An 18,995-nucleotide genomic window follows, 5' to 3' on the forward strand; every position below is an offset into this window, starting at 1 on the left:
CACTATGGAAATCAATATGGAGATACCTCAGAGAGCTGAGACTAGAGGTTCCATTTGACCCAGGCATCCCTCTGCTGGATATCTTTCCAAAACAACTAAAAGAATCATATCACAGTGATATATGCGCAACTCTGTTTATAGCGGCACAGTTTGTAATAGCTACAACTTGGAAACAGCCCATTTGCCCATCAGTTGGAAACTGGATAAAGAAGATATGTTTTTTCTATAAAATGGAATACTACTCAGCCACAAAGAATGAAAAATTTGATTCATTCATAGGAAAATGGATACATATTGAGGACATACTCCTAAGTGAAATAAATAAGTCACACACGTGTAAATACTGAATAGTCTATCTCTCTGGTGTGAAAAAAAATAATAGTATATAAGATCCTAATGAGATCATTGACAATGTGAAATAGGAAGAAAGGGGCTAAAGGTGTAGGGAAAGTGGGAAGGGTAGGGGAAAGGTAATAAGGGAAAAGAAAAAAATATGAGAAAAATGAAAAAATGGAAATAAAGTGTTTGTAAAGGGGGAGGGGAGGAGGGGGTGAAGGGAGGGCATGGACAAGGGGAAAAAATGAGAACCAAGACCTGTCATGTAAAGGTACAAGATCCCAATGGTGAATGTGACTGTACTGTATACCTAAAATGTACCAATAAACTCAATAAGAAAAAAATCAAAACAAAACAAAAAAAACAAACCAGAGCTTTGCAAGTGTACTCTTAGAATATTATTATAAGACTAATTGGAGGAAGTGCGTGCTGGTGCAGTTAAGAGGGGTAAACGCTGGTCCTGGGAGAGGTGAGAGCAGTGATGGCGTGGATGACAGAAGGTGCCATGTTTCTCCTTTCTGAGGGCAACTCTCAGCTTGATCCTATCAGCTGGCTTCTAGCCTCTTAGCAGCACAGGCCAGCAGAAAAGCAGTGCTAGAAGAGGCTCAGCAAAGCGGCCCTGGGATCAGCCCTCTCTTAGGAGAGCCTTAAACATCCACCATGTCCATCACTTTGCATTAATCTCAAAGAACCTGTGAGGAGGGCTGAGAAATATTCATCTGTATCCTGTGGAAACAATTTTGTTTCCTTTCCAAGGAACTGACCCCATTTCCCCAATTTATATTAATTTTTTGACTTAAGTGGCAGTTATTCTTCATTAGCTTCCCCTGCAACTCATCCTCCTCCCGCTCTGGGTCAGAGAGGCTGACACCCAGGCTGCAGCTCCTGGTTTTCTTGTCTGTTGGATCCAGGTTGGGCTGTGCCAGTGGAGAGCCCTGCAGGAGGCTGGAGAGTGATTGAAGCCTCCCCAGCACACACACATCATTCCTGTTTGGCCCTAGGCCTCTGTCGATAAGTAGCAGCATCCTTTAGGATGGCAGTGCCTGTTCCTCAACAGTCCCAGTTCTCAGTGTCCCCTCAGCCCTATGGGTCATAAGGTCTTCTTTCCAAGGTTGGTCTCTAGCTGCCTCTCCACTTACTATTTGTTCCTTTAACCCTACCCATACCTTAACTCTCTAAGAAGTCCCTTCAGTAAAGTGTCGTTCTTTGAATATCTCATGAATTCTGTTCCTGTCAGAATTCTGACCAACCTACCATCTTTGAATTCATTATTCTCCCGTAGACTCCAGGAAGTCATGCAAGTACAGTACATTTACTCAATCTAATTTCCTGAATATAGTGTTGTATGTTATGTTATATATATTTTTTTCCTCATTGAGTCTATTGGTACATTTTAGGTATACAGTATAGTTACATTCATCATTGGGATCTTGTACCTTTACATGACAGGTCTTGGTTCTCTTTTTTTCCCCTTGTCCCTGCCCTTGTTCCTGTTTCCAAGTTTTAGCTATTACAGACTGTGCTGCTATAAACATTCATTTGGAACCATAAGACTCCTAGAATAGCAAAAGCCATCCTAGGCAACAGAGACATGGTAGTGGATATAACAATTCCCATTTTGAAACTATACTACAAAGCCACTGTGATAAAAACAGCATGGTACTGGCAAAGAAATAGATCTGAGGATCAGTGGAACAGATTGGAAGACACAAAAACAAATCCAGATGTACTCAGCTACGTCATCTTTGATAAAGGAGCTGACCATCCCCACTGGAGGAAAGATAGCCTCTTTAATAAATGGTGTTGGAATAACTGACTCTCAACCTGCCAAAGATTAAAACTGGACCCTTATCTTTCACCATACACTAAATTAAAATCCAAGTGGATTAAATATCTAAATATTAAAACAGAAACACTAAACTTGCTGGAAGATAAGTTAGGCAGAACTCTTAAAGACATTGGCATAGGAAAAGATTTTGTGAACAAATCCTCAGTAGCACGGGAACTAGCAGAAAGAATCAACAACTGGGATCTCATCTTATTAAAAAGCTTCTGCTCTGCCAAACTCATGGAATGTCACTAAAGTGGTTCTCAGTGACAGATTCTCTTATTCATTCAGTGAACATAGATTGTTTGCACCAGTTACTCTGCCAGGTACAGGAAATACAATGAATTAAGGAGACAAAAACTGTGTTTATAGATTTATATTTTAGTAAATAAAATAACAGCAAAATACAACACACTTGAGCATGTACTGAATAGTTTCTGTGGTGTGAAAAGCTAAAAGTGTAAATAAAGTTCAAATGGTATAATTGAAAGTATGAAATAGGAAGAAAAGGGCTAAAAGGGAAGTGGGAAGGGAAGGGGAAAGCAAATAAGGGAAAAGAAAAAATGTGAAAAAAAGAAAAAATGGAAACAAAGTCTTTGTAAATAGGGAAGGGTGAAGGGGCTGAAGAGGGGTTGCAGGGGTATGGGGAAAAAATAAGAACAAACTCCTGTCATGTAAAGGTACAAGATCCCAATGATAAATGTAACTGTATTGTTTGCTTTAAATGTACCAATAAACTTAAAAAAAAAAAAGAGCAAACACTTGTATAGTGATTGTGATGTACCAGGCTCAATTCTGAGCATTTTAATGATAGCTTTGCTATTAAGTATATTCTTTTTTCTATCTGTAGTCTATACATTTGAAATATTAAGAGTTTCAGTTACCTAAAATTTACCAATAAATTCATCAGAAAAAAAAAAAAAGAGTTTCAGTGACTCGTCCAAGGCCACATAGCTATGAAGCAGCAAAGTAGGCATTTGAACCAAGCCTGCTTGGCTCCAGATCCTGCCCACTAACTACTATGTTGGTTAATTTGAGACTATATTGGCAAATTTGAGAACTGTTCTCCTGATCAATTGGATGAAATAGATAAATCTCTAGATGAATTAGATAAATCGCTGGAAAAATATCTCCTGATCACTCAAGCTAAAGTACCCCTCCACACAGTTATCCACTAATCACTCTAGTTTCTTTTTTCTCTTTATCTTTTTTTCCTTTTCTTCTTTCTTTCTGTATTGAGGATTGAATCCAGGACCTCACACATGCTCTGAAAAGGGTCTACCACTATGCTACGTCCTCAGTCCTGTTTTGTTATTTTATTTTCTTTAGACCATTTATCATTATGAGAATTACCTCATTTTATCCTTATCCTATCTATGAATTTATCCATTCATCCATGCTTATTATGTAGGCCTCCCCCAGCTAAAATATAAGCTTCATGAGGGTACTTCACAATTACATTTGTGTTACCTAGAGCACTTCTGGAATGTAGTAATAAATATCTAATGCTAAATGAAGAAACAATATGTGTACAAATATTTTAATATAGATTTACCTGTACAAGAAAACATCTGGAGATGATTAATTGCCAATTAAATTCACAGCTCACCCATCTCTGATAGATGAAATGTTAGATAGTTTACTTTTTCATCTTCATTTATTTTTAGATAGATAGTGATTGAAAGGTAGAGAGACAGAGGTAGAAGAGATGGAGCAGTGAAGGTATCAGAAGGTCACATTCTCCCCAGAGTGAGCAAGGCTGACACTTTGAAAGAGCACAGGATGGAAAGTCCAAATGTAACCAGGCTGTCTTTACTTTCAGACGCTCAGAGTTTGAGTCGAGACTGAAAAACTATGGCAAGGAATTAGAAGGCTTTAGGAAGCACGAAGTGATGACCACAGAAGAAATGAAGCACAATGTCGAAAAGCTTGCTGAGCTCTCCAAGAACCTCATTCAGGCGATGCTGGAATTTGAGGTTGGGATCTTGAGATGAGGACTAATGACTGTACTGGCCTGGTGATTCTGAGCTTTGGTTTTGTATTTTCCCAGTGACACTGTCAGGTGATAGTATTGATTGATTGTCGAGTACTTTTACTGGTACAGTATTTTCAACTGCCTTTTTTCACACTCCTACATTATGACAGATTTTTTGGTAAGTCATTGTGCACGTACCCCCAAAAGAAATTATAATAGGGTATCTTACGTGTGCTTATGTGTGTTGAGCACTTATTATTTACTCAGCATTGTACCTAGGGCTTCTTGTACAATACCGTACCTTCCTTAATGGCTGTAGCAAACCTGGGGCCTAAGTTATCCCCATTTACCCTTACCTAAAGTAGGAGAGCTAAGGCTTGGAGATGCTGGCTAACTTTTCCCAAATGTCAGCTACTGAGTATTTTTAAGCATTAAAGTTCTTAACTTTGAGGCAAGTCCACATAAGAAGCCTTAAGAACAGTCACGTAGACAGCTAGAGGACATTTGGAAACTGTGAAAATGGAGACAGAGCACATTGGGCATAGGTGCACTGGGAACAAACATGATGGGGCAAATAGCAAATTATCCCAGTTTCCATATCTCAGCTGCCGTAGCCCTTGGAGGGATCTTCCAGCTGGAGTCCTTGCCTTTTTTTCCTCTTGTACTCTCCAAATGAATGAGCGTTTCCCTCCACTTGTTTGTGAAGGTGCCGTGGAGGCTTCTAGGGCTGGGGAACCAGCTGCCCAATATGTAGCATGCTCCTTTGTTTTGCAGTTAATCAATAAGGAGGAAGAGCTGTTGGAAAAGGAGAAGAGTATCTTCCCTCTTCTGCAGACTTTGATAACCACCAAAGCGCCTTATGAGCAGCTGTGGGTGATGGCCTATGAGTTCAGCACCAAGTCCGAGGAGTGGATGAATGGTATGGTGTGCTCTCGCTGTGCTGGGACAGAACGGGGATGGAATGGGGATCTAGCCAGCCAGCTCTGAAATAAGATTTGATCTTCAGATTCGTGGTGAACTTTTCTTCAAATCTGACACTCTGGATTAAGACAGCCAGCCAAAGTTTTTGTTTGTTTGTTCATTTGCTTTTGGTACCGGGGATCGAACTTGGGACCTTGCACTTGTGAGGGAAGCGACAGCACCACTGAGCTAAATCCCCAGCCCCTGTCAGAGTTTTTTGATGTGATAACACAGGAGGTGTGAAGACAATGTCTCTGCTTCCAGCTACTTGGGAGCCTGAGGCAGGAGAACTGTGAGTTTGAGATCAGCCTGTGCAACTTAGTGATATTTGTCTCAAAAGTAAACAAAAATTAAAAAGGACTGGGGATGTCACTCAGTGTTCCCTGGCTTCAATCTCCATTACTTCTAAAGAAGAAGAAAAACAAAGACCCAGACCTGTTTCCAGGGTAAAATAGAATCAGCAGCACCCAAAACCATGGACTGGCAGGAACTCAGAGGCAGGTAGTGGGAGGAGAAGCTGGCTGTTCCTCTGGGCTGCTGCTTTAAGAAGGGCCAGCATCCCAGACCCCTGTAAACTTTTACTAGAAGTGGGGAAATCCATCAACTTGAGTTTAAGGCGTCTGTACACATCCCAGTAGGACTATTACTTAGTAATTGAGTGCATTAAGAGATGGGTTTGGGGGATGTGATTTCTATTGGGGAATAATTGATGTGTAGATTATGATTAAAGCTGAGGATAATGTCACCTGAGGAGAATGTTTAAGAACAGAGGATAAAATCTTAGACCCTTAAATTTATTTCTAGTGCTTAAATATTATAAATACACCTTGAAAACTTTACTGCTGTTGTTCTGGATACAACTATGATTATTTTCTTAAGATGAATTCCTGGGGCTGGGGATGTAGCTTAGTGGCTCCACACCTGCCTTGCAAGTGCAAGGTCCTGAGTTTGATTCCCACTACCAGAAAAGAAAAAAGAAGAATTTTTAAAAGCTGTTGGGTGTGGTGGTACACACCTATAATCTCAGCTACTCAAGAGGAAAGTTTGAGGCTAGCTGGGACAATTTAGTGCGACCCTGTCTCAAAATAAAATTTTAAAAGTGGGGGCTAGGGAGAAGGTCTGGGGATGTAGCTCAATGGTGGGGCACTTACCTAGATTTAATCCCCAGTCCTGAAAGAGAACAGGACAAATAAATAATAAAAAAGAATTCCTGAAAGTGAAATGGCTAGATCAAAGAGTGTATTGAGAAAATTTTTAGGATTTAAAAAATGTTTTATACTGTCTTCAAGAAAGTTGTACTAGACTTTTTAACTCAGTCTTCTAGCAGTTTTTAGAAGTACCCATTTGTCATATCCTCAACAAAACTGTGACCTAACAGCTTTGAAAAGCTGTCTGAATTCTGGAACAACTCAGCTTTGTTTTTTCCTTGACTTGATACTTAGAATGCTATCTTTGTTTTCATTCTTTCCCTTAATTACCACTGAAGCCGAATGTTTATTGTGAAGTCCAGTTCCTGTCTCATAAGCACCTAAGAAAAGTGCTTCAGAGTGGGAAGTACTGAGGTCTCCTCAGCTTAACTACACAGAACCAAGCAGGTCACTTTCTCCTTGGTGCCTCACTGTTGAGTGGAGCAATGAAGAGGCAGTCCTACCTAATTTATTCGTCCCTTGGGTGAGGTTCCTGGTGACTCAGCCACACCCTCCCAAGCAAACATGATAGAGAGATGAATCCTCTCTATCATGTAGGTGCTTTTTTAGCAACTATAATAGTCGTGGTGCATAGACAGTACATACCTTTCTTTTCCTTTTTTAAGTTTTTGATTCTTCAACAATAACAACAAAACATTAAACTTGGTGTAGTGGCACATGTTTGCAGTTCCAGATACTGGGAAGGCTGAGACAGGAAGATTGCTTGAGCCCAAGAGTTAAAGATCAGCCTGGTCAGCACAGCAAGACCCTGCCTCAAAAGAAAGAGGAGGAAGGAGAGGGAGGAGGGAAGAGGAGAGGGGAGGGGAGAAAAAGAGGGAGAAAGTTAAAGGGAGGGTGAGGGGAGAGAGAGAGGGATAGGGAGTTGATGTCCTGTGCTCAGTGAATGAGGCTATATTCAGCAGTGTAGAAAGATTTTGGCTGAATGTGAAACCCAAATGCTACCAGTTCGCTGCAAAGGAAAGCAGGGAGAAGGAAATTAATGTTTTGGAGTACTTTTCTTTTAAAGGAGGTATCATTCTTTGTTTTTTAAAACTAATTGCAGAAAAATTGCCAGAACTATACAGAGGGCTCCCCCACCCACACTTACGCACATTCTCCAGTTGCTATTTCACTGTATCTGTGGAGCTCATTCTAATATTATGACAACATTTAAAACTGATCATGAGGATCAGCACCCTCATGGACACCCACTGTGTGCCAGGCACGCTGTTAGCTGCCTTACTTACGTTGTCTCACTTTGTTGTCACCATCACCTTCAGGTATCTGTGATCACCACCGTGTCACAGGCAAAACTACCGAGGCTTAGACAAGGTCAGTCACACACCCACCGCTTTATATCAGCTCTGTGGAGCTTGCAAATCCAGACTCAACCCTCATCCTTTTCTTGGTTTTGTTTTGTTTTTAATGTACTGGGGATAAAACCCAGGGCCTTCACACTGAGCTCCATCCCCAGCCCTTTTTATTTTTGAGACTGAGTCTCACTAGGTTGCTAAGTTGCCAAGCCAGACTCAAACTTGAGATTCTCCTGCCTCAGCCTCCCAGAATGCTAAGATTAAAGGAGTGGACCACCATGTACAACCAGCCTGTGCTTTTCTAGTCCTGTACAACTGGCATTGTTTTCAGTGCAGTGAATTACAGGTATACATGACAAACATGTACTTGGTGGTCTGACTTTCTTCTCTCTTCCTGTCTTTTCTGTTTCAGGCCCCCTCTTTTCACTGAATGCTGAGGAAATCACAGAGGAGATAGGAAATATGTGGAGAACAATATATAAGCTGACCAAGACCTTTGCTGATGTGCCAGCACCCAGACGCCTGGCAGAGAACGTTAAATTGAAGGTTGAAAAATTCAAGCAGCACCTTCCCATCCTTAGCATTTCCTGCAACCCTGGGATGAAGGACCGGCACTGGAAACAGGTAACTGACCCTGCCTGCTGGGTGGCCCTGCTTGGTCACGGTCCTGTTCCTGGTGCCCTCTGGAAGACTGGAATCATTACCGAGTTCAGATTCTCTGAGAATCTGCTCAGGGCCAGGGGCAGCAGTGGGCCTGATAACCCTCTGAAGGAAGGGAATATCTGGGTTGTGGAGGGAACTTCCCGCCTCTTAAATAGATTGACCCTTTTTGTTGGGAACCCACTGCTGGTGCTTGCATGTTCTAGCTGCGGGCTACAAGAGGTTTCCTTTCCTTTTCTGTTTTCCTAAGAAAATGGCTGCTGGAGGTCCCAGCAGGTGACAAGAGAATTATTAATTCTAGTGGGAAAGCCTTGATTTGTTCCTTGGCTTAGCATACACAAAAAAAGAATATCACATCTTTACCTGAAGCCTCGCTAATATTGCCAGATAAGTCCTGCTCAGGCTGACTTTGGTGTGGAGTTTTGTTGTCCAACAGGCTATGTGCAGAAATAATTTTGCACTCCTATTTCAGCCTTTTGAGGCTATGAGAATAATAAATATCCTCTCTAAAAATAGTTGGGATTTTTATAAGCAACCAAGTGTGAGGGTGATAAATGTGGTGTGAACACTAAGCAAAAAAAAAAAAAAAAAAAAAAAGAAGAAGAAGAAGAAGCAAGAAAATTCACTGTTTCTAAAATAATCATCACATTCAAGGGCTAGCAGTGGCCTTGAAATGCCCTCTATCAGGGAGTTGCTCTCTGTGGAGGTGGAGATGAGACGGAAGAGTCCTCTTTGACTTGTTGTGTCAGCTTTCCATTGTTTGTCAAAATACCTGTGAAAATCAGCTTAAAAAAATGATTTGCTTTGGCTCACCATTTTGGAGACTTTAGTCTATGGTCTCTTGGTGCCAAAAATTTAGGACTCGTGGTAAAACAGAAACATTATGGCAGGAGGATGTGGTGGAACAGAGCTGTTCATCTTTGGCAGTCAGGAAGTGAGGGAAGAGGAGAGGAAAGCAAAGAGAGGTGCTAGGGACAAGATAAAGCCCCCAAAGGCATCCCCAGAGGCATCCCTAACTTGAGTTAGGTCCCACCTCCTAAGTTTCCATCACTTCCCAATAGGCTGTCAAATTATAAAGTCATCAATAGATTAAGCCTCATGACCAATCACCTTTCAGAAGCCCCACCTCTGAACATTCCTGCACTGGTGACCAAGCCTTCAACACATAAGCCTTTGGGGGGACATTCCAGATCTAAACCATAATGCCTGGTTTAAAAGTCCATCAGATTGAAGATGTGGTCTTTGGAAGGACCCAATCTGATGATACATACAATACCTTCAAGAGAATGGGCCCCCAAACCCAGGGTCCAGGAGCGTATCGATCTGTCCAGGAGAAAGAGGTCATGATATGTGAGAAGCTCGGGGTTTCTCTGAGAGAGAATTCAATTTCCCACAAAGCCTTGATATTTGATACCAGGTGAGACAGGGAAAGGTCATGTGAGTACACCTCTAGTCTTGAATGTGCTAGTAGGGACATCACTTGTCATCACTTGTACTCCTGGGATGGCTCCTCCACGGACGTAGTCAGCCCAGAGCTTTGATCAGCTTTAGGGGACAGAGGGAGGGAGGTTGGGTGGACAGGTGAATTCAGGTTTTCCCTGGTATCCAGAATGTCCTTAACTGTACTTAAAGAAATTCCAGGGACCCCATTCCCTCTACCCAGTGCTTCCTGTGTGATGATGCTGTTCTTACATGTGGGTGCTTTAAAAAAATCAAGACTCTTCCTAGCCATTTATAATTCTCATTTATAAATAGATTGGAAAATTATCCTTTAGAATTATAATTAAAAACAATAACAACAATAGCCAAAATCTATTGAGCACTACCTGTGTTCTGGGCCCCATGTTGCATACTTTACTTGGATTCTTCCATTTCATTCTCTCAATAACCCTTTGAAGGAGGGGCTATTATTTTTTCCATTCTACAGAGATAGAAAAACCGAGACTTGGAGACATTAAGTAATTTGTCACATGGGTAGTTAGTGGGTAAGGGAGGAATTGGAATCCAGGTCTGTTTAGCTTAACTAGAAAAATAAAGAGTACCAGGAATATCAAGAGCAAGGGGACAGGCAGTTGGGAGTAGAGTAAACCATGGGTTGGGGAGGACTGTAGTCCCAGGAAAGAAGCTCTTGAGGACTGAGCCCCTCAAGTGGGACCCTAAAGGGCTGAGCAGGTAAAGATGGGTTCAGAAAGGGCAGAGGTCACCAGATGTGCTCAGGTCTGCCTCCTCCCAGGGCCACTTCTGTCTGCATTGTAGTTCATACCTCAAAGTACCCCAGGGACAGCTCCCTGCTGGGGAAGCCACTGTCTCCCTGATACCGATCTCAGCAGAGCCATTTGCACAAATTTTGGCTCAGGAAGGGAGCTTTGAAGCTAACCCACTTATAGCTGTCATGGCTAGAAAATAGATCTCTCGAGCTCATAGAGTCACTGGGCTGTAGTTTCCGGCCATTTCCAGAGGTTAAGCAGGAAAATCAGTACCCCATGTGGCATTTTCAAGTATCAGCAGAGGGGTGGCTACTGTGGTTTACAAGATGGAACAAGGTCACATTTGGAAAAGCTATGCTGGTGTTCTACTCTAGAACTGGTCCTAAGGCTCGGATGGTGCTGTCCAACAGAAACAGCACGAGCTGTGTGTGTTTAAAGTTTCTAGTAGCCATATTTTTTAAAAGAAAAGGAAACAGGTGAATAAATTTTATGAAAATATGTTCCTTAACTAAATATAAATGAAATGTTATAACTTATATGTTAGTCAGTATGAAAAATGTTGGTGTGCAAGGTTTGGAATATGGTGTGTTTTTACACTTAGAGCACATCTAAGTTTTGACACAATTCAGGTGCTTGAGAGCCACTGGGGCCAGTGGCTGCACACTGGACAGTGTTGCTCTTGGGATTAGAGAACCAGATGCTTTGTTAACCTCAAAAGGCAATTTTAAAACTAAATATGCCAATCTCTAAGTCCTAACGATGTGCCAAGTACTGTGCCAGCTGTGTTTCATAGCTGTATCATTTGGTCCCAGAGACAATCACTGTGTTGCTCTGAGCTGTTTTGTCAGGTGTAAGAGAATAAATGAGAGTCAGGGACCAACAGGAATAGTTGTGCAGGCTGGGTACTGCACTATGCTAGGAAATGCTATATTTTTGTGCACTGTAGAGTGCATTGTACTTTCTAGAGTTACGGAGTGAATATCTTGCACAACTGTGCATAGCTGAGAGAGACACTGGATAAGAACTTCAGGTCAGAACTGGAATAAGATTCAAGTCCCCATTCTGCCATTTGTTAACGGAGTAGTCTTGGACAAGATAATTTCTTTATATATAAAATGGAAGTAATCATATATTAGGATCTTCCTCACTGTGTTGTGAGAATGAAATAAGAACATGGAGTTCTGAAATAGTGCCCACTGTATAGTAAGCCCTCCATAAAACATTAATGACTTTTATTATTCCCATTACCTTTGTGTTCAGGAGTGCTCAGAACCTAGTTTGGGAAGCCACTTGGGTTAGCTGGTTCATTCACGCATTCACTCCATAAATACTTGGTGCCTGCCAAACAGCAGGCACCCAGGATGCAGGGCTAAGACAGAGTACACGGCTCCCATCCCCCTTCCTGCTCTGGCATTCTTTAATCCAACGGGGCTGGACAGAGACAAAATTGAGCAGTAAATGAGCTTTTCACAGAGCCTCCTTCCTCTTCAGTCTCCATCTCCTTCTCAGCCTAAGGGACAGATCTTTCAGTCTCTGAGAAGTGTCTGAAGCCATCAGATTCTTCACCAAGGACACTGCTCAGGGATGTTTGTGTTTAGGAGATAAGCCTGGGAAGTATACACACCAGAGGAATGGGAGACTTCCAACAGGTGGGCTCTGTGAGGTGGAAAGGAGGGTATTTTTTGTTTGATTTTAAAAAGTATAATATTAGTATGTATTAATGGTACAAAGCAAAGGGTTTCCTTATGACATCTTCATGCATGTTTGTAATGTGCTTTGATCACAGCCAAGAAGAAGCATTTTGAAGGAGTCCTTCCTCCTCAGCCTCCTATATCACAGAATTTGGCAGTCTACCTGTCTCACGTTCTCATGACCACCCCTTTTACTCAGCAAATCTCACTGCAGCTTCAATCACAAACCCAAGTTTTGGACAGGCCCTCGATGCACAGTGACAAACCAGACCCCCATCCCAGCCCTCTGGGGGTTCACAAATCAGTAGGGGACTCACCCCTAGGGAACCAGACAGTGTGGAATGGCTCTAGGCTGCCTCCCAAATCCTTAGACCTGCACTGTCCAACTCAGTTGTCACTAGCTACATGTGGTTATTAAACTAAATTTGAATTCATTGAAATTTAAAATGGAAAATCCATTCCTTAGTCACACTAGCCATATTTTTCGGTGTTCAGCAGCCTCCTGGGGCTGGTGTCTATGGTACTGGACGGCACAAATGAACAACCTTTCTATTATCACAGAACCCTCTATTGGTCAGCTCTATCTTGGACAATAAATATTTTCTTTTCTTTTTTTCTTTGCAGATTAGTGAGATTGTTGGCTATGAAGTAAGTCCCACTGAAACGACTTGCCTCTCAAATATGCTGGATTGTGGATTTGCCAAATACATTGAAAAGTAAGGCTCATCCCTTTGTTCAGGAAGGTTTTTGGTCCAAGTATGTATGAGTTCCCAGAGTGATACAATTGGCCCCTGACTGGTCAGTTTTCTCCTTCTGGTGTAGGGTGATTTAAGATTAATTAACAGCCCCACTTCCTGCCTCCCCCTCTTTAGCTGACTTACTATGGGTAAGGCTTTCGTTTTCAGCTCATGATGGGTTAGGACTAGTAACTAAGTCAGGGGTTCTTATTGCAAAGGGAAATACAAAAAGTTCTTTGAACCTGAATCTCAAACCCAGTCCTCAGTGACTCAGCCTTCCTGAGACTCAGTTTCTTTGCCTTTAAACAAACAGACAAGCAAACAACAAACAACTAGAAGAAGCTTCCTGAGCTCTAAAATCCCATGAAACATGGTCAAATAAAGGATATTTTCATCTTGTCTCCAAATCCTCCTGGAATTATGTATTAGAATTTGTACTTTTTCAATTGCTATTTTTAGAATCAATCTTAGAACCAACCCTGTTTTCTTTTTCACACTCCCTTCAGGGCAGTAGATGGGGAGATCTTGTGTTGCCAGGCTGAAGACCCCATTAAACAACTGGGTTTGGCTCTAACAGGACATCTGTGGTTCTCAAAGTGAGGGACCCCTCGCTACTAGCCCCTGGGAACTCATTAGCAAGGGACATTCTCAGCCTGACTCACCCTGCAGAATCCAGTTCTGGGCTGGGCCCTGCTGGCTGGGTTTCAACAAGTCCTCCAGTCAGCTCCATCTAAGGCAAGAGCCACTCACCATGTGTCACCATTGAGCCCTTGAAGTATAGCCAGTCTAAGTTTGATGTGCTAGAAGTTAAGAAGACAGGTTGAATTTCAAAGACTTACTTAGAAAAAGAAAGCAAAATAGATGATAATTTTTAATGCTAAAATGATATTTTAGATACAGTGCTAAAATACATTATTAAAATAATTTTATCTTCCTCTCTTTACCTTTTTAAAGAAATGTGGCTGTAGACACTTCAAAATTATGAATATGGCTCATGTTACATTTCTGGTGGACCAAGCTGCTCCAGGCAATAGTGGTACCTGGTGGAGCCTGAAACTCTTCCTCTCACTGGGCAGGCCAGGTCTATTCTCAAGTGCTTCCCCAGCAAATCTCTGCCATTGGAGTGCTATGATGCCCCTCCGAGCACCCCCAGGGCTACTGTCCCTCATAGAGGAGCAGGCCTAGACACACGTACATTTCTACTGCCCTCAGTAACTCTGTCGATTCAACCAACTGTGATTTGAAAATATTTAAGAAAAAGAGTGCATCTGCATTGAACATGTGCAGACTTTTTTCCTTGTCACTATTCCCTAAGCCATGTAACAACTATTTATATAACATTTACATTTTATTAGATATGGTAGTAATCTAGAGATGATTTAAGTATACAAAAGGATTGTGTAGGTTATATGCATATCAGTTGTTAACATAATTAAGTAAAACAAAATGCAACACGCCTTATGATTGTCAGGTATGAGCTACAATGCAAGTGATTGCACAGGGGGAAGGATTAATTAGTTTGTGAATTCACAAAGCAAAGAAAGAGACGTTGACATCCTCAGATGTTGGCATCCACACAGGGTCCTGGAACCAATTCTCCACTGACATCCAAGGAATAATATCTGTTTTGTTAAAGTGTCTCATTGTTCCTCACATAAGATGTTTCCGAGAGACAGCAACTATTGAACACTTACTCTGCACCAGGGATTTAATATACTTTAACCCATTTATCCGTCACAACAACCTAGTGTTATAGCTGATATTCTTCACACTTTACAGATCAGGAAATAAACAGAGGTAAGAGAGATTAAGTAATTAGCATCAGTCATAGCTGTAACTGAAAGAAACAAGAATTTAACACAGGCCAGGCAGACTCTAGAGCCTTAATCATTACCTCTTACTCTCTGAGAGGTTCATTTATCTAAGGAGACAAACTGCAAATAAACATACAGCTACTCTTCCTCTCTCCATGTAGGCATGTTCAAGTACTGCAAATCTGGAGGTGCTGGTGCACTGTCTGAAAAATAAGTGATTAGAATTAATGTGACAATTATGCAATAAAGCATTGTCTTTGCGGGTTCCTGTACTTAGATGGTGTAATTTATAAACAGCAGGATTTTTGTTTGTTTGTTTGTTTTTTGAGATAGGGACTCACTATGTAGTTGAGACTGACCTGGAACTCACTATGTAGTCCAGGCTGGTCTCAAACTCACAGCGATCCTCCTACCTCAGCCTCCCAAGTGCTGGGATTACAGGTGTGTGCCACCACGCCCAGCTAAACAGCAGGAATTTATGGTTCACAGTTCAAGATCTATGCTCTTACAGATTTTGTCTGGTGAGAGCCCATAGATGGCTGTCCCTTCTTGATATATCCTTGCATGGTGGAAGAGGCAAGAGCACTCCCTGGAGCTTCTCTTGTACAGGGTGCTAATCCAACTAATGAGGGTGGAATCTTCATGATTTAATCACTATCAAGGGCCTCTCCTCTTAAGATTTCCCAGTGAGTATTAGGTTCCAATATATGAATAAGAGGTGAGGGACAAGAATATTCAGACCACAGAGGGCATGTAACCTGAGCTAATCTCATGTCTAGGTACTCAGCCACTGCCTATTAATGAGATGTGATTTTCCCTGTGTCCCACTCACACCTTAATTAAGGCAGCTTTATCACAGCTCCTAGCTAATGAGCTTCTCTAGCATATGTAGGTGAGGTCAACTCTTGTTATACTTCGTGGATTTCCAAACTGATTAAGCCGGCACCTTTGCAACCGTTTGCATTTGAAGTCATACCTTGGATGGTTCATAAGGCTCATTGCAAGCAGTTTGTCTTATTTAATTACATCACAACTCTATGAAACGAGGATATCAGGGCCACATCAGACCTATTGGGTCCTTGGCCTTGGCTGCACACCCAGTGAGCGCAGAGGCTAAGCTTTATAACAGTCTCATGCTTCTCTGAGTTGGCATCTACCTTTGTCAATTTGTTCCTGTATTCACATTCAATTTTGGGCCTCTTCCAAAGGCCACATGAGGATGGTAACCATGCTTCTGAAATTCCATTGCTTGGAATTATATATGCCTGGTCTATCCCTCCTTCCTGAGGCCAAATGAAAGTTCTCAGCTCTATTTAATCAGTACATTTTTATTGACCACATGTGAACAGTTCTGTTGCTTGAAAGGGAAGGAAGAAACCCTAGCTTAGCAGTCAGAGGAAATGATATTGAGCCCACATCCCACACTTCCCAGCTGTGTGGCTTTGGTCACATCACTTGCTTTCTCTGAGCTTCAGTTTTCTGACTTATGAGTAAAGATCAGATGGTCTCTTCTACAGTTTGGAATTCAGTGAAAGAAAGGTTAAGGCTGAGAGAATAATTCCTGCTTCTCCTTACAAAAATGTGGTTTTCTGATGATTTGGCCATACCTGGTTTTAGGACCCAGGTCTCCGTGTGGAATCAAGAAGAAAGGAATCTGTTTTCTCCTCTCTTTCTTTCCATTTTCTTTTTTATGGAGCAGGGGTGGTAGATGGTTCTACCCAGAGAGTCATGAAAATAGTAGGTATTTTTGAAAAGGAGAGGGATGAGATGTGGAGCAAAATCCATCACATACATTAACAGATGTGCAAAATATCCATAAGAAATACAAATGTGAGAAAATAAAGATTAAACAAAGATGGATAAGAGAAGTCTTTTTTTCAGTGACTTTAAAATAGAGGTTCTCAGCCACTCTCAGGGTACATTTGGTAACATCCAGAGACATTTTTGGTTGTCACAATGGGCAAGGAGTTGGGATGGGGTAGGTTGTCTGCTACTAGCATCTAATGGGAAAAGGCCATGGATGCTGCTAAACATCTTACAATGCATAGGACAATCTCCCATAACAAAGAATTATTCAGTATAGGGGCAGAGGATACAGTGTGTGTATACTTACCAATTCATGGTAAGGTCATAGCCAATACACCAATAACAAAAGGTAGGTAAATGAGAAAAAAGCATGACACATTTATTTAATCAAAGTTATATGTCATGGAGACATTCAGAAATGAAGACCAAAGTTTCCAAGGAGGAAGTAATTTTATGCTTACATTCCATGAATAATGAACAGCCATGTAGAAATGTGACTAGACAAAAGGATTTGAGCTCATAGAAATAGAGAGAGGGAAAGTCAGATTCTTTTTGGCTTCTTGTGGCATTCCTTCCTTCCTGCAGGGTATGGGTCAGTCCCCTCCGAAATGAGGGTCTTACTCTTAGATAAGGAAGGTAAGAAAATTTGTTTATGGCCATTGATTACATAGAAAGACAGAAAATTTTAGAGTAACATTTTTACATTTTATGACTGAGTTGGAGGAAAGAAGTTCTAGTTTCTATGACCAACCTTGAGGAAGAGGAATTCTGGTTTCTTTGACTCTCCACAGGGAAAGAAGATGAGTAGGAGTAAGAGGGAAGGAGGACAGAGAGACTTTGCTTCTCAGGCTATTTTTTGAGACCTCCCATTCTCCTTTAATTTAATATTCTCAGCCTGTCAAAGCACTATATTTTGGCATATCATTTTATTGAGCTTCAGCTCTGACTATGCTGCATTTTTAGGGCTGCGATCATAAAGTATCACAGCTTAACAATAGAACCTTAAACAGTAGAAACTTATTTTATTATAATTTAGAGACTTGAAGTCCAAGACCAAGTTGTTGGTAGGGCCACTATCTTCTGAGGGCTCTCTTTTCTTGGCTTGTAGATACCAGTCGTACTGGATTAAGCTCATCTCTCATGACTTCCTTTTAACTTAATTACTTCATTAAAGACCCTTTCTTCAAATACATTCACATTCTGAGCTAATGGGGATTAAAACTTTGACATAGAAATTTGGGGGGAATAATACTGAACTCAGTGCTCAAAAAGCCAACAGTTCTGAGTGGGAAACTCTGTAACACATTCAAAGTAGTTGGCAAATCTTAAGCTTTTGGTAAAATTAAAATTTTTTTGGTAAAATTAAAAGTTGTCTTCCAACCAAACTTAAATTTCTCCTCTTCTGTGTTTCTCTGCCTCTTCCTGTTGAAGTTGATGTTGCCGTGTTCTCTCTCCAGACTGGAGCCCATTGGTGCTGCTGCTAGTAAGGAATATTCCCTGGAGAAAAACTTGGAGAAAATGAAGTTAGATTGGTCCAACATGACGTTCAGCTTCGTGAAATACAGGGACACTGTGAGTCTCATCCAACTGAAAACAGCCCCATTATTCTATGGTAGATGATGGAAGTGATGCATTCAGACTGTAGCAGAATTCAGGGGAAAATGATTCCTTTCAGCTGGATTGGTCCCTCCAATCTGCCTCCCTTGGATCAGCCAAACTTCCTCTCATATCACAGGAAAGAGACATTTCAAATCCAAAGGGCCTTTTGATTCACTTCCTCAGTACAAAGGAACTGAGAAAGCCTCCTGAATGAGCATTTCCCAGGGGAACACAGGCTCGCATACCTTTCCAATGCTCCCCAGGGTCCTCAGGCAGTTGTGGGGTGGACAATGCCAAGGGCTTCCGAAACATTCACATGTGCAGGACTCATCTACAGATCTCACTGAACTGCAGGTTGTGACTCCTCAGGTCGGGGCGGGGTGGGGGGGGGACGGGCGGCAGCGCTGCAGTTCTGTAGCTCTGTCAAGCCAAGAGATAACCACCAAGTTTGAATAGCAAGGGTAGACTTGTTTGTTTTCACTAACACCTGCAGATAAACTAGGAGTTTATAGAGTGCATAAGGAGGTGTGTAAACCCCCAGCATTTGCTTCTCTGTCTCTGGGTTCTAGCTTATTTTTAGGATGCAGCATGGGTTAGGGATGGGGCCACTGCTCTGTAAATGATGAGGCAACAGGCTGATGCTCGTGTCTTACACACCATTTGCTCTTAGAGCAGTGCTGCCATTGCCGGCTGTTCATAGAACCACCTGGGATGCTTTTTTTTTTTTTTTTTTTTTTTTACAGAGAGAACTTGGGTCCTTGTGCTTGCAAGGCAAGTGGCAGAACCACTGAGCTAAATCCCCAGCCCTGGGATGCTTTTAAAAACTGCATTTGTTCTTCCTGCTCCTCCACAATCACGGTGTCTATGCATTTATATTTTAAG

General features: G+C 41.7%; 2 protein-coding genes across 2 annotated transcripts in view; one reads left to right on the top strand and one right to left on the bottom strand.

Annotated features, from left to right (window-relative positions):
* The window catches only part of LOC104850788 (dynein heavy chain 3, axonemal), a 56,310-nt gene extending 38,176 nt beyond the window's left edge, over positions 1 to 18,134 (top strand). The window contains exons 17-21 of the mRNA XM_033758736.1: positions 3,987 to 4,140; positions 4,914 to 5,058; positions 8,012 to 8,385; positions 12,782 to 12,873; positions 17,972 to 18,134. Of these exons, the coding sequence (XP_033614627.1) occupies positions 3,987 to 4,140; positions 4,914 to 5,058; positions 8,012 to 8,385; positions 12,782 to 12,873; positions 17,972 to 18,134 (928 nt within the window). The remainder of the gene's footprint in view (positions 1 to 3,986; positions 4,141 to 4,913; positions 5,059 to 8,011; positions 8,386 to 12,781; positions 12,874 to 17,971) is intronic.
* Tmem159 (transmembrane protein 159) overlaps positions 1 to 18,995 on the bottom strand; it is a 97,494-nt gene that overhangs the window by 62,924 nt on the left and 15,575 nt on the right. The window lies entirely within an intron of this gene.

This window comes from Fukomys damarensis, unplaced genomic scaffold (assembly GCF_012274545.1).
Source record: "Fukomys damarensis isolate Sample0158 unplaced genomic scaffold, DMR_v1.0_HiC HiC_scaffold_34, whole genome shotgun sequence".
Lineage (NCBI taxonomy): Eukaryota > Metazoa > Chordata > Mammalia > Rodentia > Bathyergidae > Fukomys > Fukomys damarensis.